This window comes from Archocentrus centrarchus, chromosome 18 (assembly GCF_007364275.1).
Source record: "Archocentrus centrarchus isolate MPI-CPG fArcCen1 chromosome 18, fArcCen1, whole genome shotgun sequence".
Classification (NCBI taxonomy): Eukaryota; Metazoa; Chordata; class Actinopteri; order Cichliformes; family Cichlidae; genus Archocentrus; species Archocentrus centrarchus.
The window spans coordinates 23,157,375-23,182,375 of NC_044363.1; the positions used below are offsets into that span (position 1 = coordinate 23,157,375).

At 42.9% G+C, this 25,001-nt stretch overlaps 1 protein-coding gene across 2 annotated transcripts; it reads left to right on the forward strand.

Moving 5' to 3' along the window:
• Positions 1-21,699, forward strand: hdlbpb (high density lipoprotein binding protein b). 2 transcript variants are annotated; one of them, XM_030753807.1, is made up of 28 exons: positions 1-92; positions 1,542-1,621; positions 3,749-3,850; positions 4,096-4,247; positions 4,412-4,627; positions 5,941-6,147; positions 6,345-6,560; positions 8,068-8,274; positions 9,400-9,507; positions 9,823-9,927; positions 10,237-10,315; positions 13,034-13,173; positions 13,271-13,375; positions 13,488-13,601; positions 13,689-13,775; positions 13,893-14,024; positions 14,978-15,196; positions 15,293-15,514; positions 15,610-15,828; positions 16,123-16,264; positions 16,767-16,894; positions 17,026-17,130; positions 17,281-17,415; positions 17,807-17,950; positions 19,186-19,365; positions 19,442-19,558; positions 20,233-20,391; positions 20,489-21,699. In XM_030753807.1, the coding sequence occupies exons 3-28, from the start codon at positions 3,775-3,777 to the stop codon at positions 20,579-20,581; spliced, it is 3,807 nt and encodes a 1,268-aa protein (XP_030609667.1). In that variant the 5' UTR covers positions 1-92; positions 1,542-1,621; positions 3,749-3,774; the 3' UTR covers positions 20,582-21,699. The 2 variants fall into 2 exon arrangements, with proteins under 2 accessions (XP_030609667.1, XP_030609668.1); XM_030753808.1 differs by lacking the exon at positions 1-92 and adding an exon at positions 147-222.
• The last annotated feature ends 3,302 nt before the right edge of the window (positions 21,700-25,001 follow it).

Genomic DNA, 25,001 nt, shown 5'->3' on the forward strand with positions numbered 1-25,001 from the left:
CCGGCAGAGGAAATGCTCCTAGACCAATCACATCTGTGTTTACACCATCACCTGTCAAACACACACCCTCTGCTACATTTTCTCTTTAAAAGGTAGGATTACATTAATTATTTTACCTTCATTTTATCCACATGTGAACGCAGCGGGGAGAGTTTGAGTATAGTCACGGTAGCGAAAGAGTCGGTTCACCTACAAGCAAGAGAAGCAGCCGTGGATAGCAAGGTTAGCGCCCCGACAGCTAGCGAGCTGGAGCTGGTTATCCGTCCGCCTGGCTTGTTTTTTTAGCCGATTATCAGAAAGTCCTTGCGCCTAATCATGTCTGGCCGAGGTCGGCGCTCAGCGAACCTGGCTTGCTAATATTTGAGACCTTTAGCTTGCATTCGCCGACGTTAGTTAGCTAGGACCAGCCGTGCAGCACGTCCTCAAGCTAGCAAGAAACGCATCAGTCGTCTGGAGAGAGAGGTTCGTTAGCTAGCACCGTGCACGGCTGGCTTTCTTATGTCGCTGCTGGGACTGATAGAGATAATGAACAAGGTGCTCCTATTTCCCCCCTTTCAAGTTTTCTCGCCTAATGTTAAACTAACATCGTGTGACCCACAGTGGGAACCTGTTTAACCCCCACAGCACTCTGCGGGCTGAGCAGCACCGACACCGCCACATCCCGCTTTTAAAGTGCTCACTGTGGTTAAACCACCTGTGTAATAGCACAAAATGTGCTTGAAATTAAATGATCTCAGACGGTTGCATTACTGTGTAACTGCATTAATTATTGCTGCTTTATTAATGTGTAAAGAGGTATTTAGTGTGAAGCTAATGTCAGCTGCTCCCTTGATTGTCTCTCGGGTAGTTTGAACTGTAACAGTGCTGCATATCATAATTTATAAGCTCTGCATGGAATTTTTTTTTGTGTGTATAGTCTGAAATGCAGTGAAGTGGGATTCTGAAGTATTTTAAGACACTTCCCCGTAAGACTCCCTCTTATTTCCCCTTAAGTAGCTCTAATATTAAATCGTATTCATTTAATAGTAACACAGTGTATATGCTCTTTCAGCTTGTTCCTGAAACACTGCACATATCTCATCCTGCCATATATGCTATGTTGATTTCTACTGAAATTTAAAACAAAGTAAAGCAACCTTCGACAGCACTGAATGAGTTCCTCTGTCTGACTGGCTGCTTGCTGATGGACTAAACTGTTAAACCCACTTTCAAGAGACACTCCAGCTTTGCTTACAGGGCAAAAAAGTAATGGGGCATCATTTTTTTTTTTTTTTTTTTTGTTTGTCACGTGCAGTGTTTTGAAGCATGTGCTGTCAAGTTCCCTCAGATGTTGAATGTGTAAAATCTCAGAGGGAGGATTGTTAAGAGAGATGGGGAGAAGAGAGGGAGGGGAAATGATGAGAGCGAATCAGTTCGAGACAGTATAAGGTGCAGTGCAGTGTGGGTGTTTACTATGTTTACCCAGCCTCCGTGCTGTAGAGCTGTTTGATTTACGTTGTTCACTTTTACACTTTATTTTTTTCCTCTTTGTGTGCACCCAGGAGCTGAAACACACACTCACACTGAAGCGTCTACGGTAGCTGCTAACTGGACGGACTCTCTGGCAATTGACCTTTTGCAGGTAAGCCTGGGCTCTCTTTCTACAGTGCAGGCATACAAACAACTGCTTCTGCTTTGTCTTTAGAGGCTTCAGCTGCTGTGTCAGTTGCAGTGCAGGTATACTTAAGAGTGTGGTTCAATAGAGAGCCTTTCAGCAGAGAAGGCTGTGCTGCAGGATTTCATAGATGTTAGATAATAATACAATGTCGCTGTTGTGCTCACCAAGAATCTTCACATGGCAAGGGGCTAAATTTACATGACTGTTTATGAATGGGGGGGGACAACTAAGCTTTTGAAGCAAAAATATTATGAAGAAAGTCCCCTAATCACAGACAGCTCAAACATTATTTGGAACATGGTTAAAAAAATTTTAAAAATGGGGGGAAAAAACTCCACAAAAGTTGTAAAAATGTACTTCCTCAGCTGCTAATTAGACTCATAAATGTGTGCTTTTAGCATTCAGTGATTTATTTTATTTTATTGCTCTGTAGCCATAAATAAAAACTGTTACCCCCTTAATCACAAGACTTTATCAGTGTTCCCAAAATACACAGTTAGAGGGCTTGATGCCTGCTCCCACCCCCCCACCCCCCACCCCCCACACCAAAGACCACATAAAGAACTTTATGGTAGCAATGAAAATTTATTAAATGATGTGTTTCTCCTCAATAAAACTTTACTTTATATTACAAGAGAAATGATTAAAGTATGCTGGGGGTTTTTTTTTCAGTTATTACTGATTCAAACCACATTCCTTTTATATGTAAGTATTTATACTTTAAACTGTATAAAGTGTCTAAATATCTCCTTTCCTTGAGTTTCTGGACATCGCAGCAGCAAGGCGGTTCTGTCAACTTCTCATACAGTCAGAGTGTAACTTTAGCCTGCCCTGGGTATAAATACTGTGTAATATATTCTACCTTTGGTGTATCAATACCCCTTTTTGTTTGTTTATTGTTAATTTATTCTTTTTCCATTACAAAAGTGTCAGTTTTCTTTATTTTACTGTCTTGTATGTACTGTGACAGCAGAGGATGCTGAAATCAAGCATGAGTATTGGCTCTGCCACCCAATGCTTAAAACCTTTGTTTACGAGGGGCAGCCAATCAGAAGAAATATGGCTTATGGGTAGGGTAGCCTTAAAGTGAGAGGAGCTAAAATGACTTGCATACAGTCATTGCAACCATATTTTAAACTACAAATTGTGGAAAGCTACTCCAGTAGAGTCCAAGAATGGAGACAAAATTTTTCTTTTTCATAGAAAAAAATAAATTTTAGAGCATGATTAGATTTACATGGAACAAAATTTAGTTTCAGGAACAGGCAAAGTAATCATTTAGAGACGGCTTTTGATTGGCTCATAACAAAATTTGTGCGGCACAGGCTGCGATTGTGTAACAAAATCTGACAGTGGAAAACATGAAAAGGTAAGAAGATCACAGTTTTACATGTTTAACCTCACTGAACGTGTGTGTGTGTACTTGTATCACTTGAATTTGTCATCTGCATCGGCACCTCTTTGCTGTGCACTCTGTGTGTGTCACACGGAGAGGGAGAGGCTGCAGCTCGACCATAAAGACCGACCATAACAGCGTTGTTATTGTTGTTATCAGCCTTTTTATTTATGCGCTACTAAATAAATCTATTTTTAGCCACAAAAGTGCATGAAACTCTCAAACCACGAGCGTAGATGCTCGAGGTTCTGTGGGTTATGTTTTTGGATTCACGATCCCTAAGGGGATCGTGGATCTTTTTTGATGTAACCTGAGCAGATCTGAGCTGTGATAGTCCATCACGAGGAATGTCAGCAGCAGTTGTCTTGGACAGCTCTGAGCGTTTGACTTGTGATAAACCCTGTCCCCGAGGCTTTGTGGCACTGTGTGTTTGTCTGATGCTTGTTAAGTGTTAATTGGAGCGTCTCAGGTGCAGCGTGCAGCATCGGTGCAGTGTGGCAATGCCACAGAGGCAATGTGGTTCTTCAGGGCCTTTTCTAAGCAGTCCTAGAGAGCACAGGGAGGGAAACAATGTAAAGGCAATTGGATCATACAGTTATAATGCCACATCAGTCTGCAATTTCATGAACATGCAGCAGCACATGATTTATTGTTATTAAAAAAAGAACTCAATTATTTCCACATTTCTGTTTTAGTGGAATAGTGGAATAAGTCTTGAACCATGAGCTCAGTGGCAGTGTTGACCCCGGAAAGCTTTGCAGAGCATCGCAGTGGCCTCAAGGACCAGGAGATTACAGGTAACAACCTGCTTCTTTCTGCTTATTTTTACATTTGTTCGTAAGGTTTTCTCCTCACTCATCCCTGCTAGTCAGCAAATTAGTAGTTTAATGTATTTAGATTATGTGATTCATGCATTATGTGTTTTTGACACAGATTTAATTTTGTGTTGCAGTTTTGTGTCTTTGTTGTTAACAGTCCTCCCCTACACATGCTGTTTTCTTACTCTGTCCTTACCATTTTTATCTTTGTCTCTCCGGGCCAGGCTGCGTCCCAGAGGATGAGGCCTACATCCCTACCTATCTTGAGGCCTTCCCTCCGCTGCCGGAGAAGGGGACACCAGGGGAGAAGGCTGGGGAGCCGCCTTCGGCGTGGGGGAGCAAGATCAGGCCCATCAAAGCCTCTGTCATCACCCAGGTCAGGAGGCCACTCGTATTGATTAAACCAGCTCTTTTAGTGATTATGACTGTAACTGAATTCAGCCTCAGGCCTTTTACCTGCAGTAGAACAGGTCAATAAAAAAAATACATGTTCTGGGAAAACAAGGGGGAAAAAAACACTTTCAACTCCTCTGTGCCCAGGTGTTCCACGTGCCCCTGGAGGAGCGTCGTTACAAGGACAACAGCCAGTTTGGGGAGGGTGAAGAGGCCAAAGTGTGCTTGGACATCATGCAGCGAACGGGAGCGCACATTGAGCTGTCTCTGGCCAAAGACCAGGGTCTGTCCATCATGGTCACCGGCAAAGTGGACTCTGTGATGAAGGCTCGCAAAGAAATCGTAGCTCGATTACAGACACAGGTAAATGCACTCTTACTTTTTTTATTTATTACATTTTGAGAATTTTGAGAATAATGGGATTATATCTTGACTAGGTCTTCTTGAGTAATCTTAAATATTGTTTTAGAAAAATAAGGTTAAAGGGGACCTATTATGCATTTTAAGTTTTGTTTTATATATACAGTATTGTCATAAGTTTCAAATGATGATGTCAGAGTATATAGAAGTAATCCACGTAAGCAACAACTCTAAATGCTCTAGCTGATCTTTGTACTACTGGATCTCTGTGATGTCAAGGAGAGAGGATATGCTTAATATGGTCATCTCAGGCACACAGCTTTGGCTGTGAGCACAGAGGCTCCACCCACCTGCTGTTGAAGCCTCCTGTTTGCGAGGGGCAACCAATCAGAAGAATGTCGGTGTCTCAGTAACATCTTGTTTCAGGCAGAGGATGAACCAAGGGCCTGCACTGAGCCCCAGCATGAGATAAATAAGGGTTATTTTTAACTGTAACTCATGAAGCTGGAGCATAAAAATGCCTCTTTAAACAGGATGATAGCAATAGTGCAGCAGTTTGGCAATGAGCAAATTTGTTTCTAAATGCGCTAAATTGTAGAATAAAATGACAATAGATTAATGCAGGATGTTGCACGATGTCTCCTATTTCACTGGCAGTCTGTTAGTGTTTAACCAGGTTTCTGAACAGAAATCACTGTGAGGCAGAAACATCAGAACAATGTAACCGGTGGCTGAAAAATGTTTTTGTTTCACAGTGCTTATTCTTGAAATGCGCTCCAAAAATACAAATGGAAGGCAGACATACCAGCCGAGGCTCGAATAATCCTATCAGGCTTGTCTAGGACAAAAAGTTGAGCTGGAAAATGACCATCAGCTCCCAGGGGTGGCCTTTGTGGGCCTCAGCAGCAAACATGCTGATTTCCACTTCAGTTGGTGCACTGAGGTTCACCGCTTTAGCTGAGCTGCAGTTTTATTGGTTGGGAAAAGTGCAGGAAAAAAAAAACCCTACTTTGTCCTCTTTGCAAGGTCACATGCTTTTTTTTTTTTAACCTATTTTAATCATATTAAATTATTTTATTTCATTCTCTTGCTTTCCTTGGCAAACTATAAATATGAAAAATTATGTCTTGCTGTTTATGTTTCTACATGTGCAGAAAGCGCCAACATCATCCAAATGAAAATTTCTTTGGATGTGGCTGCACTCATGTATAAGAGAGCATTTCAAGCAACATAATGTGTCCTCATTAACTTATTTCCATTGTGAAATCGTACAAATTTAACTCACTTTCTGCCACAACTTTCTCCTGCTTCCCCAGGCGTCGGCGACAGTCACCATCCCCAAGGAGCACCATCGTTTTGTCATTGGAAAGAACGGCGAGAAGCTGCAGGAGCTGGAGCTGAAGACTGCCACCAAGATTGCTATTCCACGCCCGGACGACCTCAGCGCCAACATTCGCATCACTGGCACCAAGGAGGGTATTGAGAAGGCTCGCCATGAGATCCTTCTGATCTCTGCTGAGCAGGTCAGCAGGGGTGGGGTGGGGGTCACTTATTTTTATCAGACCTTTGGGAGACTTCTATTTTGTTGCTGCTATACGTGGTACTATAAAGTAGTATCAAGACCTAAAGTATGTCTTTCAATCGTGTTGAACCATCATCATGGCGTCACTGTTTTATTGACTCTCCTGTATGCTATGGCTGTCATCCTCTTACTCACCAGGACAAGCGTGCAGTGGAGCGTCTGTCTCTGGAGAAAGCCTTCCACCCCTTCATCGCCGGAGCCCACAACAGGCTGGTGCAGGAGCTGAGCCAGGACACAGGAGCCCGGATCAGCATCCCACCGTCCAGCCTGCCCAAGGACGAGATCGTCATCACTGGCGAGAAGGAGGCGGTTGCACTGGCTGTCAGCCGCATCCGAGCCATCTACGAAGACAAGGCGAGTTTGTTTCCAGAGTTTATGCGTCGCTCACTCTGCAAAAACTTGTTAAACAACTTTGCAAGACATCTAAAGAACTTTGGCATTTGATTTAAAAAGTGAAGGGTGAAAAGTCGTGTCATAGAAAAAGATGCAGGTTTTTATATTTGAATTGCTATTTTTATAGTTTATTGTCTCCTGGGAATACCAATCTGTGTACATGGAGTGGACATTGTGAGTCTGTGTGATCACAACCATTTGACTACCAATAAGGTGTCAATCAAAGATGTGTTTGCATTTTTCAGGTAACAGCCTAGGTGCTGTCTCTGCTGAACTTAAGCCTGATTTTAGCCGTAAGGGTTAACAAAACATCAACAATTTCCTCTTTTTCACTTACCTCCATAATTTTCCTCATAGCTGCTTTGATCCTTTGCTCATACCGAGGCTGCTGGCTTGTGACTGGCTCTGAGCTCTGGATAGCTTTGGCCAGTTTGGCTTTGTTAGCTTGTTTAAAATGTGCACGTTCAGCTGGGTGAGGGTGGTTTAAGTGTCTGATTTAGGTTTGTTGTTCCTAATGTGATCTAAGTTTCGTCATTCCACGTTCCCTCTAACAGGAATGACTACTCAGCCGTGGTGACACTAACTGTCTGCGCGCACAAGCCAAGTGTGTCAAGCGTACACAAGAAAAGCTGAGATCCAAACAAAGAACAGAAAATATTATAAAAATTGGATCGAGGACTTAATAAAAGCAGGTCTCGTGTTTGTTGTTTTCGTGTATGATTAAATTTTTTTAATTTGGTGTATTCAGTTGTTTTGTTTGTGCCAGTTTTTAGTCTGGGCTTAGATTTGTGTTGGCATATTAGACGTACTGGTACAACTGTTTCCCAGAATGACTTGCCGTGGGAAACCAGTGTGGGGTTCAGGTTAGGGTTTTCTGGGAGGACACACGTCACTGCGTGCAGTTCAGTGCGTTTGTTTTGTTTCACCACAGTCTCGTTTTACTTGTTCACTCTATCACATGGACGTTAAACCTAATTAAGTGTGTTTCCATATTTAAGGAAGTTATTCTCTTGACTTTAAAGAAGCTCTGTGAGAGGGACGGGTGAAGCAGAGGATCTGTGTGTTTGTACCAGATGAGCTCCGATGACAGGCAAGCCGGAGATAATGCTGACAGAAAATTGGATTTCACCAGAGAACAACAGGATGAGAATGCTAATGTCATTTAGTTCATATGTATGATTGGCAAAAACAAATGTACTTTCTCTGCTGCCTTCCCACTTTCATCTGTCAGTCACCCTCCTGCCTCCCGGATTTTGTCTGGTCTTTCTGTTACTTGATTTTTCCCTCTTTTCTTGCCTATCTCCTTCCTGCTTCCCTTATTTCATTCCTCTTTCCATCTCCTCTTGTGTTCCCATCCATCCCTCACTGAGCTTCTCAATTTACGCACATCCTCCTGCCGCCCCTCGTCTCGCTGCCATTGCCTTTCCTACACCGCTCATCACTTATAATAATGTCCGTGTCCTCACAGAAGCGGAAGACCACGACTATCTCTGTGGAGGTGAAGAAGTCCCAGCATAAGTACATCATAGGTCCAAAGGGCAACACCCTGCAGGAGATCCTGGAGGCCACGGGGGTGTCAGTGGAGATGCCGCCTCTAGACTCCAGCTCAGAAACCATCATCCTTAGAGGGGAGCCCGACAAACTGGGACCAGCACTCACGCAGGTCTACGCCAAGGTGAGAAGGAGAAGGAGAAAGGAGAGAGAAAAGTGTAATAAAGGATTGGGGTGGGGAATTTGCGTAATGTAATTTGCTTTTGTTGGCAAAGTTATGGCAGAAATGTAGCGAATAAAAAATATTTAAGGTCCCTCATGAAGTTGCATTTCCAGCGTACATTGCAGAGGTACCAAGACAGCCCACATTTCCTTTTTTTGAGACTTTATTTTTAGATCTGTTAGATTTTTAATATTTCAGAGCAGCAACATTAATAATCCTCTGCAAGCACATCACATCTGCATCGTTTTCAGTGAAAGGCATGGGGAAAGCTGGACAATGATTGATCTATATGTAATTTATCAGTATTAGTAGCAAACATGGTCGTGATTGATTTGTTGGCCAATCCAGAAGCCGTATAGCAACACCAATGTTCATTTTGAGTTGTGTATCAGGTAAACGGGTGATTATAAATCCAGTCTTTAGTCTTCCTTTAAGCTTTGGTTTTAGGCTCCGCCATCTCAGGCTAAATGCTCCTTTAGGTTCACCCGTTAATCACTGACTTTATCTGCTGTTTGGTGCTGTGCAGGCAGTTTATCAATACCTTTATCAGAACTGTTTGTCCCTTAGAAACAGCTGCAGCAAAGTGAGGGCTCAAAAACTAAAATTCTGAGCCAAAGAGTGAAAGAGCTCTGTAGCGCTGAGGAGTGTCTCTACACGCAGCCATCTTTAAAAGAGCACTGTTTCTTTAATTTCAGCTCTATATTTTTATTCTGGTACTCCATTAGCGTAGCTTTGCTCTGCACGATTCTGCCCTCTGTGCAGCCCCTCAGCTCATCCTCAGTCTGAAACAAGCCACTTTCACTCCTGTGACCATATAAAGAAATCTGTGCTGAACTGAAGTCAGCTCGGCAGGAGCACTGCAAAAGAGTAGCTGGAGACTGAGCGGGTAGAGTAGACTGAAGCCTGAGCTTTGGCTCATGGGGGTTACATGCATGTACACTGACCTCATTTAAAACACTCAGCAGGCAGGAAAAAAGGAAAAGCATAATGTTCCCTTTATGATAAACTGCTAATAAGGTATTGTTGAGATGAGATTTCTGTGACTTGTTAATGCAAACCTGGTTTTAATGTTTTGTGCCTGTTCAGGCTAAGAGTGTCATGGTGGTGGAGGTGACTGCTCCTGCCTGGCTACACCGCTTCATCATTGGCAAGAAAGGACAGAACATCGGGCGGATCACACAGCAGCTACCACGGGTAAGGAAAGGGGAACAAAGATGGCGTGGAGTGATCTGAGGTAAAAGCCCAACATAACACACCAGTCTCACATCCTGCTGCTGTAATGTGACAAAATGCTTTGTGGGGGAAAAGGCTGTCTAACAGCAGCAGCTGTTGGGAGGCTGCATCTTGTAAAATAGGACCAATAAAGCAAAATATATTGTGGAAAACACAGACAGCAAAAAGTGACTTCGGGGGAACACTTTAAGTTGATAGATTGAGATGAATCGTGGCATCGAAGACTCAACACAGAACGAAGCTCCTTAACTGGGTTGCCTTTATTCCTGTGTGTAGGTTCACATAGAGTTTACAGACGGCGAGGAGCGCATCAGTCTCGAAGGGCCGACAGAGGAGGTGGAGCAGGCTCAGGCCCAGATACAAGAGATCATCAAGGACCTGGTCAGTGCAGACACACACACACACACGCTGACACAAGAAACCTGCAACAGACAGGGTGTAAATAAAAAGCCATGGGCCGCAGAAGAAGGTTATTGTACTCTGTCATTGAAAAAGATGTTGCTGTGTTTGTCCGGCCCTGAGGGGCTGATTCTTTGTGAATTACAAAATCACATGACGCTTTGGAAGAGCTGCTGTCTGCTGTTAGGTTGCACTAATAGACCTGAAGAGATGAAAGAGATTCAGATTTGATTGGTTCGGTATTGTTCCACATTTCCAAACTGAAATCTCCTTTTCTTTTCCTGTGTCCAGCTGGTGAGGATGGACTACACTGAAATCAACATAGATCAGCGTTTCCACAGACACCTCATCGGAAAGAACGGAGCCAACAGTGAGTAGATCTTTGTCCCTGACCTCGAAAGAAAACTGTAATAAATCTGTCAAACTCCAAGGTGGAGCCTTTGTGGCACCTCATCTGTTTCTCTCCCTTTGTTTCCAATCCGTTCTGCCAAACTAACAAAGAACGTGCCGTAATAATGTCTTCTGAAGTTTGTCATTTTTGCTGCTTTTTGTTTAGACAGTTAAAATGTTCCCTGGGTTTCAATACTTAATGGCAAGCATCAAATTCAGAGCTCCAAGAAAAACTTGCCACGTTTTAAACAGTTGAACCTGATAAGTTGGTGACTTCAGTTATCACGTGGCCGTCGCTGATCTCAGTCACGTACCGTGGACTTCCCGTAGTGATCGTGTTTCGTGTCGTAAAGCAGGGAACTGCGTGGTGAGTCACGAGGCGAGTTAGTGAACATTCCATCAGTGAAACTAGTCTGAGGACAGATGTCAGCCACTTATCTAGATCGGTGTTCTCTAACAGTTTTAGGAGCAAAAACTGATGCATATATGAAAGATGGAGGTTATACAGTACTATGGAAAAAATCTTGAGCCACCCTTCATTTTTTCATATTTTGCTCAGAAAATGGGAAATAGGTGTAGTTTGTACAATTCTAACCAGCTTGAAAGTCAATATTTGATATGACCACCTTTATTCTTCAGTACAGCCTGACCTCTTAGGCAGCTTTTTTTCATTTCTTTAAATAGTTCTCCAGGCTTCTTGAGGGACATTCAAAGCTCTTCTTTGGATGTTGGCTGCCTTTTGTTCTGTTCTCTGTTAAGATGATCCCACAATGCTTTAATAATGTTGAGGTCCGGGCTCTGAGGAGGCCAATTTTTGAGAGGATTTGCCTAAATCTGTTTGGGAATCACCTTTTTGGTGTAAAAAAAAATACTGTTTTATTCCTGTCAAACTGTTGTATTTGGTATTTTTCATAGATTAGACTAAAGAAATGGGAACAAAAGATGTGTTTTTGTGACAGGTTGCTAGTAACAAAGCGCCTAAAAATACAATTTAAAATTGGTTCTTTGCTAAGTTGTCTTGTATGTGGTTCATCCTTTGTGTTAGGTGACTTTTTATGCTTGAATGATTCATAGGTCAGAGTTAAACAAACATTCCTCTGAAAATGGTCAGGTACACAGACTGGACTGAAAATGAGTGAAAAAGCAGCCAATGTCCAAAGAAAATCCCTTCAGAAAGCCTGAAGAACTATTGCTCAAGAGCACATTAATAAATTACAAGAAAGTCTGGCTCCTTGGAAGCAAAATAAAAATAAATGAGGCTGCTAAAAGAAGTCAGATTATATTGAAATCTGTGAGAAAACAACCCTGCTTTTCACTTGATTTCTGGCCTTGGTAAACACTTACTTGATGAGTTTATGGTCCATCTTATTCTTTGGGCTCTGGAGCCTATCCTTTCTATCACAGAGTGAGAGGCAGGGTTCACGTCATGGTGCAGCCTAATACATAGGGACAGTCAATCATTCACACCTACAGCCAACTTAGAATCACCAGTTAATCTCAGGGATGTCTTTGGATTGCGGGAAGAAGCCAGAGAACCCACACAGACGTGGGGAGAACATGCAAACATCACACAGAAAGGCCCCCGACTAGATCTGAACCCAGCACCTTCTTACAGTCCTGCTAACCTCTGCACCACCGTGCTGGCATTATCATGATTGTTTTGTAAATCATGATCCCTATTAGAGTATAATGGGCTGTAAAGCAGGGTATACTTTAGGGTGTGCTACCACGTGAGTGTGCACTGTCCTTCTCAGCCAGCTCCACCGCTCACATCCAGTGTCAGAACACCCAGATGGTGACAGCAAAATGCTAAACTGAGCTCAGTACGTGATGTTGTTTTTCTCTACAGTCTATAGTAGGACTTCAACAATTCATCGAACAACTCGATTATAAAAAATCTTCAACACAAATTTTTTTTTTGCTTTGATGCTTCATTTAATCCACGACTCTGTGGCACTCAGGTGTCACCATGTAACTGTGCGCGCTTCACCCACATTTGCGACTAAAAATAGGCCTGCAGTGCAAACGTATTTAGGAGCATGCATATGAACAAAAACATTAAGCCTGTGTGGCCCCCAGTTTTTCTACAAAAAGACAGAGCCACTGACCTGCAGCTGTTAGGTTGGATACTGAATTATTATTAACATTAATTATGAACATGTGCACCATCAGAACGTCCGCTTTCTGCAGCAGGAAATGCTGCATCGAAGCACAGGAAAAACCCCACTTCTAAAGGCTTTCAGACACACATTCATTCACTAGCACGCTTAAATACGCAGACAGAGACAAACACACACACACAGAAGCACGCACACTAAATCTACCTCATCCAGGAGTTACAGCACTGTCAGAACTCATTTCTTATTTCCTCTTAATGTAAGAAAGCCTTCTGAGAGGACAGAGTAAAGAATGTTTTTATGTCTCAGTTTAAGTTGTATGTATACTTTGTCATATTTGACTTGCAATTACTTAATTATTTTTGCATTTAAGAATTTTTTTTTTTAAATATTTTAATCTGGCACATAGATAAGATGAAAGGGTTTAGGTTTTTTTGACAGTTAAACTATTAAAAACGGCGATTAATCGACAGAATACTCGATTGCTAAAATAATCGATAGCTGCAGCTCTAGTCTAGAGTAAACCTTCCTCAGATTTTCACTGTTCTTTCATTCTTGCGCTTTTCCCTGTATTCCTACAGTAAATCGGATCAAGGAGCAGTACAAGGTGTCGGTTCGAATTGCTCAGGACTCTGAGCGAAGTGGCCTGGTCCGGATCGAGGGTGATCCTAAAGGAGTGCAGCTGGCACGCAGAGAGCTGATGGAGATGGTCCAGAGGATGGTGAGAAGAGGCTCAAAGCTTAGGCTTATTTGTTTGATAGTGCTGGGTGCTATAAAGGGCTTTCTTTCTTTCTTTATGACATTTTTGTCATCTTCAGGAAAACGAGCGCACCAAAGATCTGATCGTGGAGCAGAAGTTTCATCGGACAATCATCGGACAAAAAGGAGAAAAAATCAAAGAAGTTCGAGACAAGTTTCCCGAGGTGGATGTCCTCTGTGATCCGGCGCTTTATCTCACCCTGTCATCATTGTTAAGTAATTTGTTTTGACTCAGCTGTAATTTAATTTGATGATTATCATCTCGCTGGCTTCTAGGTCATTATCAATTTCCCCGACCCGTCGCAGAAGAGCGACATTGTCCAGCTGAGAGGTCCGAAAAATGAGGTGGAGAAATGTGCCAAGTTTCTCCAGAAAATCATTGCCGACCTGGTATGACCCTCCACTTCCTGTCTCTGCCTCTCTTCCTGTCCCTGTCTCGCTACACTCCACTTCACAGAAGCTCTCTTTCTCTCGCAGATTGAAAATAGCTTCTCGCTCTCCGTTCCCATCTTCAAGCAGTTTCACAAGAACATAATTGGCAAGGGAGGCGCCAACATCAAGAAGGTGAGATTTTTATTTAATTTTTTTACGGGTTCTTTCCAAATCTGACTCTTAAAACTGTTAGATCAGAGTGTAACATTATATTTGAGACAAAAAATTAACAGATGCTCGTACCACCAGATCCGTGAAGAGACCAACACCAAGATTGACCTGCCAACGGAGAACAGCAACTCAGAGATGATCGTCATCACAGGCAAGAAGAACAACTGCGAGGCCGCCAGAGATCGTATCCTCGCCATCCAGAGAGAGCTGGTGAGACACTGAACTCATCAGAGGCTTTTCCTTTTTGTTGGTGTTTGCAGAGTTGTGGAGAAGAAACAGTTTTTTTTTTTTTTTATTTATTTTCTTTTGTTTCCTAGATGAATTACTTATTAAATCCATGAATTAGATTCATATTCATAGAGGGATAATTGGATTCTGAAATCTGAAAATACACTCTGTATTAGGAAGCCTTCAATCGGTCTTTCAAAAGTATTGACAAAGACACATTTGGCTATTTAACAAAGATTTTTGCAGCTTGGCTGAAACTGCTAGCACACAGTGTATGAGGAATGGTGCACTTTGTGAAGGAAGATTTATAAACTCTGCAAAAACTCTAAAATTGCTCACAAGTTTTCAAGTTTCTTAAAAAACTTTAAAAGCAAAAAAAGTTGAAGATCTCCAGTAAGCAGGTCTTATCCAGGAATACATCCTGACAGAAACTTTAGCTTTTTACCAATATTTTATTTGTTTCTTGCAGAGTTCCTCAACAGGAGGTGACTGTTAGTCGACAGTTTCAGGAACCACATATGCAGAGATGAATGATTACAGATGGTTCTGAGAAAAAATCCTATTTCATATTTGGTTGGAGATTTTTCTTGTATCACTTTCTCTCTTGTTTTCTGTCATCTCCCCACTGCCACATAAAGGTAGAAAATGCTCAAAAGTAATAACAAAAAGAAGGTAAAGTGACATGAGTTGACCTCAGATTCAGATTTCTTTGTTAAAAAAATGCTTTAAGGCTCCACTGAGCTTTAAAGCTCATAATAATAAATCTGATTCCAGTATAACTGAAGTACAGCCCGTCTTTGAATTCTGAGGTGGATTTAAGAAGAATTTATCCCTTATTTAGGATGTAAATATGTATTGCACTCTAAAATATTTGTCTTCATCCTCAGTTTTTAACCTGCATCAAAATCTCAGCCGGTCCCTTTACATTCCTCCAGGCCAACATTAAAGAGGCAGAGGTCACCATCCCAGCCAAGCTGCACAACTCTCTGATCGGCTCAAAGGGCTGCCTCGTGCGCTCCATCATGGAAGACTGTGGCGGCGTCCACATCCACTTCCCCTCTGCGGGCTCCGGCTCCGACAAGGTCACGATCAGAGGGCCCGCCGGTGAGGTGGAGAAGGCCAAGAGACAGCTGCTGCAGCTGGCCGAAGAGAAGGTGAGCGGGGAAAGCAAAGTTTGAAGAAAGACCGAAGGAACTGAAGAAGTGAGCTGTTAAAAGGTTAAACACTTACATCCTCTTCCCCATTTGCAGCAAGTAAACAACTTCACCGCCGAGCTGCAGGCCAAACCAGAGTACCACAAGTTTTTAATCGGACGGGGTGGAGCCAATATTCGCCGTGTACGGGACAAGACAGGCGCACGCATCATCTTCCCGTCACCCGACGACACAGAGCAGGAGCTGATCACCATCGTAGGGAAAGAGGAAGCCGTGCGTCAGGCCCAGAAGGAGCTGGAAAGTCTGGTCAAAAATCTGGTAACTACGGGATTTGTATTATAAAACATTACCATTTAATTTATTTCTTGTTGATTGATTTTTCAAATCAACACTCCTGCTGTCTACCTTTCCAGGACGATGTGGTGGAGGACAGCATGGTGGTGGATGTTCGCCACCACCGCCACTTTGTGTGTAGGAGAGGCCAGGTGCTGCGGGAGCTGGCTGAGGAGTACGGCGGCGTGGCTGTGAGCTTCCCTCGGACTGGAGCGAATAGCCAGCGGGTTATTCTGAAGGGAGCAAAGGACTGTGTGGAGGCCGCAAAGAAACGCATCCAGGAGATCATCGAGGACTTGGTGAGAGATGGAAAACTATGTTTGCCTTTGTAGAAAAGTGACCTCTGGCAAGAGAACAAAGGTCTCCATCTGCACTCAGGTCAAAGCTAATTTAAAGTATAAGAATCTAATTATGTGAAAGTCACAGAAATGCTGCAAATTTCCTACTTTAGACAAGAACTTGAGTCAGAAAAGGGCATTGATGTTATTTCAAGGACACTGTAATAAGCTCATTATTTATAATGGGAAACAAACCAGCTTGTGCAGTGCTCACCTTTTGTGTTTTCTTCTTTCTTCCTTGTCTCTCTTGAGCAGGAGTCCCAGGTGACTGTGGAGGTGGCCATCCCCCAGCGCTACCATCGCGCCATCATGGGCCCCAAAGGCTGCCGCATCCAGCACATCACCAGGGAGCACGAGGTGCTAATCAAGTTCCCTGAGAGAGAGGACAGCACTGCAGGTTAGAAACACCACACGATGTGCTCCTGCAGCTGCTGTTGTTCAGATGTTGCCACTGGAGAGGGTTTTGTATTGCAAGTCAGCCAAGCAGCAAATCCTTCTCAAGTTTCTTCACTATAAACCACTCGAGCAGATTAATATTTGATATTTGATTTATTGACTGGTTGATATATTGGCCGATATTAGCTATTTGATTCGAGAAGAGTCGGGCAAAGTAATCCACGACTTCTTGTGACAGTAAAACAAGATTATTTTTAAACTGCATTGTTTTATCTTAGTAGAGGCTCATAAATGACTGCACATAACATAATGTTAGGGAAATCTGTGTTTTGTGTCTGAAAGAATCAAATTGGGCATTATTGGTTTTTTAAACCGCCAAATATCGATATTGGTATCAGTATTGTTTGTAGAAATCCTAAATCGGTCGGGCTCTGCTACAAAAATGATTGTATTCATGTCAGATTAAACTTCAATCCCTGTTTTTTCCTGTGGTAAACTTGCAGCTCAGGAGGCTTCACCACAGGAGAATGGTGAGGTCAGTCCAGAGGCGGAGTTTGTCCCCCGCAAGTGCGACATCATCACCATCTCTGGGCGGACAGAGAAGTGTGAACTGGCTAAAGCGGCCCTGCTGGTAGGCGCCATCTTAATTCAGTTGAGACATGATGCTGTCTAATATTTATTAATACTTCTGAACACATGCTCTCTGCACTCTTCATCACTGTTCTCATTTCTTACTGTGACTGCCTCCTCCTCCTCCTTCAGGCGTTGGTGCCCATAACAGAGGATGTCGAGGTGTCTTATGAGCTGCATCGCTACATCATTGGTCAGAAGGGCAGTGGAATCAGGAAGATGATGGAGGAGTACGAGGTTAGCTGGCACCGTGTTGTTCTCTGGTGCCATCTGTTGGCCAAGGGACTTTTTTTTTTTTTCTATGCCTGTGTTCCAAAAAGTCTTCAGCCTGAGGGCAAAAAAAAAAAAAAGGGAAATAATCTGAAGTTTAGGGTTTTATATGCATAGGTGAACATCTGGGTGCCGCAGCCTGAGAAGCAGTTGGATGTGATCAAGGTGACGGGGTTGGCAGCCAACGTGGAGCGAGCCAAACAGGGTCTGCTGGAGAGGGTGAAAGAACTCCAAGCTGAGCAGGAGGACAGGGTACAAACACACACACTGTGTCTTGTGTATCATCCTGTTATTGTTACAATTCAGCTTTTTACACAAACTTTGTGTCTTTTAATTTGCTTGTCGTGATGGAAGTGACAGAATTTCAGTGTATCATCCTCGACCATTTTATTGTCCATGCGGAAAAGGAAAAACTCTAATTCTCTTTAACAGGGAAATATGGAAACACCAGCAAAGTTTGATTCTTAAAGTACACCTGATCATGTTTCTGCTGATTTCCTGATGGTAGTGAAACAGTAGCATGTATAATATTTCTTAGTCCTTTACATATTAAAAAACTTGTTCTTATGAATGAACAGCTCAGGTGGAAAGTGGTTTTTGTGGGCTCTAAAGATGGGATCTGTGTGGCTCTGTCTCATGTCAGGCCCTGCGTAGTTTCAAGGTCACCATGTCTGTGGATCCAAAGTTTCATCCCAAGATTATTGGCCGCAAAGGAGCCGTCATCTCTCAGATCAGAAAAGACCATGACGTCAGCATCCAGTTCCCCGACAAAGGAGACGAGCAGCAGGTAAAAAGTATTGAAGTACATATTATTTCTAATGGGGCTGTTGATATGAAACTTTCACCAGATGTTGGTACACATGCAAAGAACTCAAAACAAATGAGTCCATAAATTAAAGTGGAATGACACAGGGACTAAATATTGAACGCTCTTACTGAAATTAATTTAATATTTAGCAGAAAAGACTTTGTTAGTAATTAAACAGTTTCAAGAGGCCTCCTGTTCGGAGAAACTATTCGTACGCATTGCTCAGGTGTGATTTTTGGGCTTCCAGGGGCCTCCTATATGAACCGGGATCTTCAGTTCTTTCCATAAATTTTCAATTGGATTCATGTCGGGTGATTGACTGGGCCAGTCTAGCTGCTTTATTTTCTTCAAACCCAGTTTTCTTGGCTGTGTGTGTTTGGGATCATCGTCTCACTGAAATGTCCACCCTTGTTTCATCTTCAGCATCCGAGTCGATGCCAGCTGATTTTTTTTTTTTTTTTTTTTTTCAAGAATGTCTCGGTGCATTCATCCTTCCTTCAGTTATATGAAGTCTGCCAGGACCATATGCTGAAAAAAACAGCCCCACACCATGATGGTCCCACCTCCAAACTTCACTGTTGGTACGGTGTATTTGGGGTGACGTGTGCACTGACATCCAAAGAGTTCAATTTTGGTCTCATCTGACCAGACTATATTCAGCTCATCCATTGGCTTGTCCAAATGTTGTGCAGCAAACTTTAAGTGAGCTACAACGTGCTTGTTCTTCAGCAGTGGAGTCTTGCGCAGTGAGCGTGCATAGAGGTCATGGTGGTTAAGTTCATTACTTACTGTGCTTGCTAATTCCAGATCTTTCTGAAGTTCTCCATGAATGGTCTGTTGCTCTTGGACACCTCTTCTGATTTCTGTCAGAAATTGAGCGCCTGGTGGCCCATTTATGGTGGCATGATGTTCTCTGAAGCCCACTTATGGCTCCAACAGTGCTCACTGGAACATTCAGAAGTTTAGAAATACGTTTGTAACCAATAACATCAACATCAGTATGTTTTGCAACTATAAGGTTGCAACAGATTCAAGTCAGGTGATTGACCAGGACAGCTTGGTAATGGGAGGCATTATAGGCCATCAATTAGGACTGAACCAGCTGATATTAAATTGCACTAATGAGGGCAGGATTGCTTTCTAAATATGGACAGATTTGAGCTGGTTTCTTCTATCCTGTCCTTATTTCTTACCCTTCTTGTTCTCCATCCCAGGATCTGATCGTGATCTCGGGGTACGAACGTAACGTGGAGGAGGCGCGTCAGGCCATCCAGCAGCTTGTGGCAGAGCTGCAGGAGATGGTGAGCCAAGATGTTCACCTGGACCCGAGGACCCATGCCCGCATTATTGGGGCCCGCGGCAAAGCCATCCGCAAGCTGATGGAGGAGTTCAAGGTGTGGTGCCAATTCCTAGATTAAATATTCATTTGGAAATGTTGGTTTGATCTTCACACTATCTCTGGTTTCTCAGGTGGATATCCGATTCCCTCAGCCAGGCTCTGATGAGCCCGACAAAGTGACAGTGACGGGTCTTCCTGAGACAGTTGACAGCGCCATCGACCACCTGCTCAACCTGGAGGAGGAATATGTGAGTTTTCTCTTTAAGAAATTATCTAAAAAATGCAGTTACAGCAGAGCTATAGGGTTAAAAAAAAAAATCTAAATTTGGCTGATCTCCTTTTATTGGAAGTCTCCTTGGGCTTCCAGCACATGTGTAATTTAAAAAAAAAAGTTTCTCCTTGGAAGACGTGTTCTGACTCCTTGCATTTGTGTGTCTGCAATACAGCACGCTGGATCTCACAGCAGCCCTTCATTTAAATTAGCTTTCAGGGCAGAGGATGAAGTAACACCTCTGCCCGTCACAGCAGAACACTATGTTGACAGTCTTACCCTTGCGGGCGAAGGCAGACCGCATATTTGAAAATGAGGAGCGTGCTTCTGGCAGGCAGTCAGAACGGTGCTTCCAGGAAGTGATCTAAGAATAGCAGCCACGCTCAAAAGGACTCAGAGGTACAAAAAGAGACGACCCTGAAGCGGAGGTCAGCCAAATTTAAATCTGGCTGTCTTTGTTTTACATTTCTGTATTTTAACAAAAATGTAAACACGATGATCAGCTTCAGGTTTATTTTACCCAATATGATGTGGCTGATAAAACATAGGAGTACATCGACTGTATCCCAGCCAGGAAATAAAGATAGAATTTAGACACCAAAGCAAAGGCTGTTTTTAGGAGCAGTTTTTCTACTTCTTCATCTCTCTCAGTTGCTCAGCGTGACCGAGACAGAGACCCTAGCAGCGTACATGAAGCCTCCATCTCGCTATGGAGGGGGAGGGGGAGCAGGCGGAGGGGATGATAGCAGCGGGGGTCCAGCGAAGGGCTTTGTGGTGCGGGACGCCCCCTGGAACGCATCTGGGAACAAGGTGGGACTTTGTTTAATGAAATGATCCTTTTGCTGCTTCAGAGAAGGAGGGATATTTGTGCAGTAAGAGCACATCAGACTGTTTTTTTTTGTTCCAGGCTCCTGACATGAGCAGCGCAGAGGACTTCCCCACGTTTGGGACAGGCGTAGCCCCGAAGCAGGCGTCGGCCTGGGGCCCCAAGAAGTTCTGAAGCTGTTCTTCTGGAGAAAAACCAACAATAAAAAAACACAACTTCTGTGGACAATGAGAGACACAACAAAACTCAAATCAAATTGCTGCTCGCCTTCCTCCTCCGCTCTTTCGTGACCTTCCTTTCGTCTCTCTCTCTCTCTCTGTAACCCACCCTTTGCTGCTCTCCCGACAACCAGCCACAATGAATTCTGGGAGAACTATTCCTACTATCTTCCTCTGTCTCCCCAAGTACCTCCACCACCTCCTACCGAGAGAGAAAAAAACCCCCAATGTGAACGTTGAGTGCTCTGTTCATAGTTTTGCTGTCCCGCTCTGCCTCTCGGTTGCACCAACTTTTTCTTTTCCTGCTTTCAGACCCCCCCCCCGATCACCTCACTGCGGTACATAAGAAATGTTTCAGTTTGTCAGCGGGAGAAGCTGTCAGAGGAAGCATCCCCACGCACCCGAAGCAAGCCTAAAAAAAAAAGAAAGGAGAGGAGAGCCTGAGGAGTTTGTAAGCACTGACATCGTCTGAAGTTTGTTTCCTGTGGTTTTTACGGGGAGGTTTCTTATCGGCTCACCGTTCCAGTTGCTAATGTGGTGCAGCGATGGGCTCAGGAGAGGTTTTTCCACCCATGAACGCATCTAGACACCCCCCACCGCCCTCATCCCCTCACCCTCTTTTTTTCTTTTTAATGATTTCCAAGCTGGGAGCAAATACAGCTGCTGTAGTTCTTTTTAAATAATACCGATCCAGAAGACGTGGAAGTCCTGCACTGGTTGTTTGTAAAGAAGGTTGTTTTTGTCACAACTGTTTTATTTATTCAGGAAAAAAAAAAAAAAAAAAAAAGGAGCCATTTTATTTGAACTACTGTGATCATGCTGTTTTTATAAAAGCACTCGCTGTAGCTTGCAACCTTACGTCTGGGAGTGAATGTTGTGCGTCAGGGTTTGGGAACATGTTAACATGTTGTTCTAAATGTACAAAGAACTTTTCGCTATTTTTTTAATCTGTGTGGGATTTTATTTTTTGCTGTTGTCGTTGTTCGTGTTGGTTTCTGGTATATCTGAAAGACTCCGTGTGTGCGCGCGTGCAAGATGAGATGCATATTTGAATGAAGCTGAACCAAACTTTTACATGGTCTTTGTCCGTTTGTCTGCTCAGAGCTCATCCTGGAGGTTTTTAATCTTCTCTGCTCGACTTTAATTCAAACTCTGCTCCAGGAAAAGAAACACAACCATCAACAGCTGCACTTTGGTTTGCCCTCTTTCAGGTGCTTCGTTTAAGGATATTTCATAGCAAAAAAAAAAAAAGTGATGCCCCTTATCCCTTTTTCTGAGACTTAAAATCTGTCCTCTCACTCAATTATACAAACGACCCAGACTTTAAGCAGTTTAACTAAACCTTCCTCGTGCCTGGATCTGTAAAGGAGTAGCTGAACATGATGGAAAAATATGATAATTAGAGATTTCTCTGAGAATCTGATGAGAAGATCGAAGCAGGTAATGGCTGCATGTATTCCACCCTGTCTTATATCAGCAGTGTCCTCTTATGTGGCTTCAGTCGCTCAGCTCGAAGGTCAGATTAGTTCACTGATGTCGCCTTGTGTAATTTGCTAAAAGGAAATGTTGGGCTGTAAAAATCTGGGTTTTTTGGGGGGGGGGGGGGGGGGGGGGGGGGTGCTGACACGAGCCAGGCTCACCATTCCTATGCTCTTCTAGCCCTAATGCTACCATAACAGTCACCTGACTTCAGCTCCATAGCTGATCTTCTCATCTAATTATTCCCTGTTAATGAAGCTAAAGGGGTAAAGTGAACAGCTGTTTGTAGACAACAAAAGTACATAAAAACTAAAAACTCAGGGTCTGACTTAAAAATTAAGCTGGTGCAGAAATGACTCTTTACTGCGGAGCATAGATTAATGAAAGAAGCTGCCTATGCAACCCAGCAGGACCTTAGAGTAGATCAGGCCCCGTCAGCAGTATGTTTCCACACTTAGCCGTACAGTCACGATATCTTTGACTAGTCACTATTACATTTACTTTCAGCTTTGCTGGGTTTGCATTTTTAAGTCATTTTGTGTGTGTGCTTGTTAAATAGCAGGATGGAGCTGCTCTTGAGGCAGCCGCTATTTCTGTAAAAAAGAAGAAACAAAAAAAAAGCTATAAAAAAAAAAAAAAATCCCACTATCGGCCTTAAAGAGTTATAAGTCAACAGGATTTTGGAAAAGGTGTGACTGAGTAAGTGTGCAACACTGCAATAACATGTCAGTGCCCAGACTTTTTTTTTCCTACTCAAAATAAAATGTGAAAAAAGGAACCCGAAGCACCAGCTGGTTTGGTCTTTTCTTCACAGCGTCTGGTTTTTCCTCCAGCCCCTCTCAAAGAAATAAGACTTCAACCATCCATCTGTGCATACTGTCTGTCACTTTTATTTTTTATAAATCAGAAGATATGATTTGTTATGTAACAGCCTGTACAACGCAACATACAGAAAACAAACAAACAAAAAAAAAAAAATACAAATTAAATTATACAAAGCAGCACTGGGCCATAAATAACCCATATAACAACTTTTTTTTTTTCACATTTTTGATTGGAAGTGTTTTTCTTTTCCTCTGCCAAACCTCCTGGATTTCCCATCACAGCTGCTTTTAGAAGGTAGCCGAGCTTCTTTAATAATGTGATTTTGGCTCTTCAAAAAAAAAAAAAATAAATAAAATGTTGTTGATCTGCAGCAAACTGGCAACAGAGCTGAAAAGGGTGGAAAGCTGTTCACATGCAATTAAAGTGGACATTTAGTATAAACATTTGATGCGTGTAAATAATGTGTAGAGCTGCGCGGAGCCCTCATTAATAACATTCACATGTAAACACCGGCGAAGGTCACGGGACGCGGGCTCAGCTCCCCGCGCTCGACTGTGGAGGTCCAAGTAAACTGTGTGAGACACAGGGGGGGTGGGGGGTGGATCGAGTGTAAACGATGAAGGGAAGCGAGACCGGGGGGGGACCACTCAGGCCTTTTTGGCTTTAGTCCATTTCGTCCAGCTTTTAAAAGAAGAGCTGAATATCTGGGGAAAATGTGCATTTTCCCTTTAAGAGTTGGTATAACATGAAGCTACAGTCAGCCTTTAGGACTCTTCAAAGCTAATAAAACCCGCCTGCCGCTTCCTCTAAAGCTCACTAATGCTAGCATAATCTCTACTAGTTTATTTAAACCGTACATGAACTAAAGCATAAAGAGCACCGGTATTAATTTAGGATCATTCTCTGAAGGTAGTTTTGTGAACCTTTCAGAGGACTTCAGGAACAAATGTGACCCCTCTCGCCTGAAGTTACCCTTTATTTTCTCTGAGTAATTACTAACCAGCAGAGACTCCGATAATTACAATAACCTGGTCAGCACATACCTGTTGAACAATTTTTGTCTAGAGTACGGATTAAACAAACAAGAAACAATGTGTGAATTTGTGCGTCGTAGCGGTGCTGAAATTTCTCCCATCTCCAGTCTGCATGCTCGGGTAAGTCTCATTCAGGACTGTAACTGACACAGAGACACACACACTTCCCCAGAGGACTCCTGTAAAAACATCAATGTGCTTTTTTGGGGGGGGGAAGGGGGGGGGGGGGGGTTAAACCTGTGACTTCATGACTGCTTTAATCCCTCTCACTTGTAAACGTTTAAAAACAAAAATACTGTCTGAAAAGCCTTAAAATAAGCAGCGGTGTTGCCTCCTGTGTTTTTTACACGGGGAACCATGTGGGAGAGGTTTAAATGGGGCTAGCTGTAGCTTCATATTGATTATACAGGCGGGGAAGGTAAAATCTCATCATCTCTAAGTAAAAATAAGCTTAGAATTCATTTAAAGTTTATTATAACCCTCCTGCCATCTCTAATTCTACAATATTTTAAAATATTTAGCGATGTGTCCTCTAAATTATAAGGCTGGAGCATTATTTATCATTCATCCTATGCTCTTTGGAATTCCCATAAGGTGCAGCCAGATGTTTCAGAGGTCCAAACTTGCTTCCCATTTGACAAGAAGTGATGCCGGGCCAGGACTGGTTTAAAAAAAAAAAAAAAAAAAAAAAAAAGCCAAACTGCTAATGTGGAGACACGAAGAGCACAGCAACATACAGTGGTACATGTGCAAACCCCCCTCCCTACTCCAGTTTTAAAATCCCTCCAGATTCAAGAGTCTCTTTTTTTTGTTTTTGTTTTAGCATTTTTTTTTTGAAAACATTGTCACCCTCTTTTTTTTTGACCCACATTTCATTCTTTTTAGGCGACAGTTTGTTAACGTGCAGACTGGCAGGAGAGAAGCTCCTCCCAAAATAAAACACTGAGCGGTACAGTGTTAGAATAAGTGCCAAAAAGGAAAAAGAAGCTGTTTATGAGGCCCTAAGAGAAAAAAGGGGGAGTGTAAAAATGAAAACAA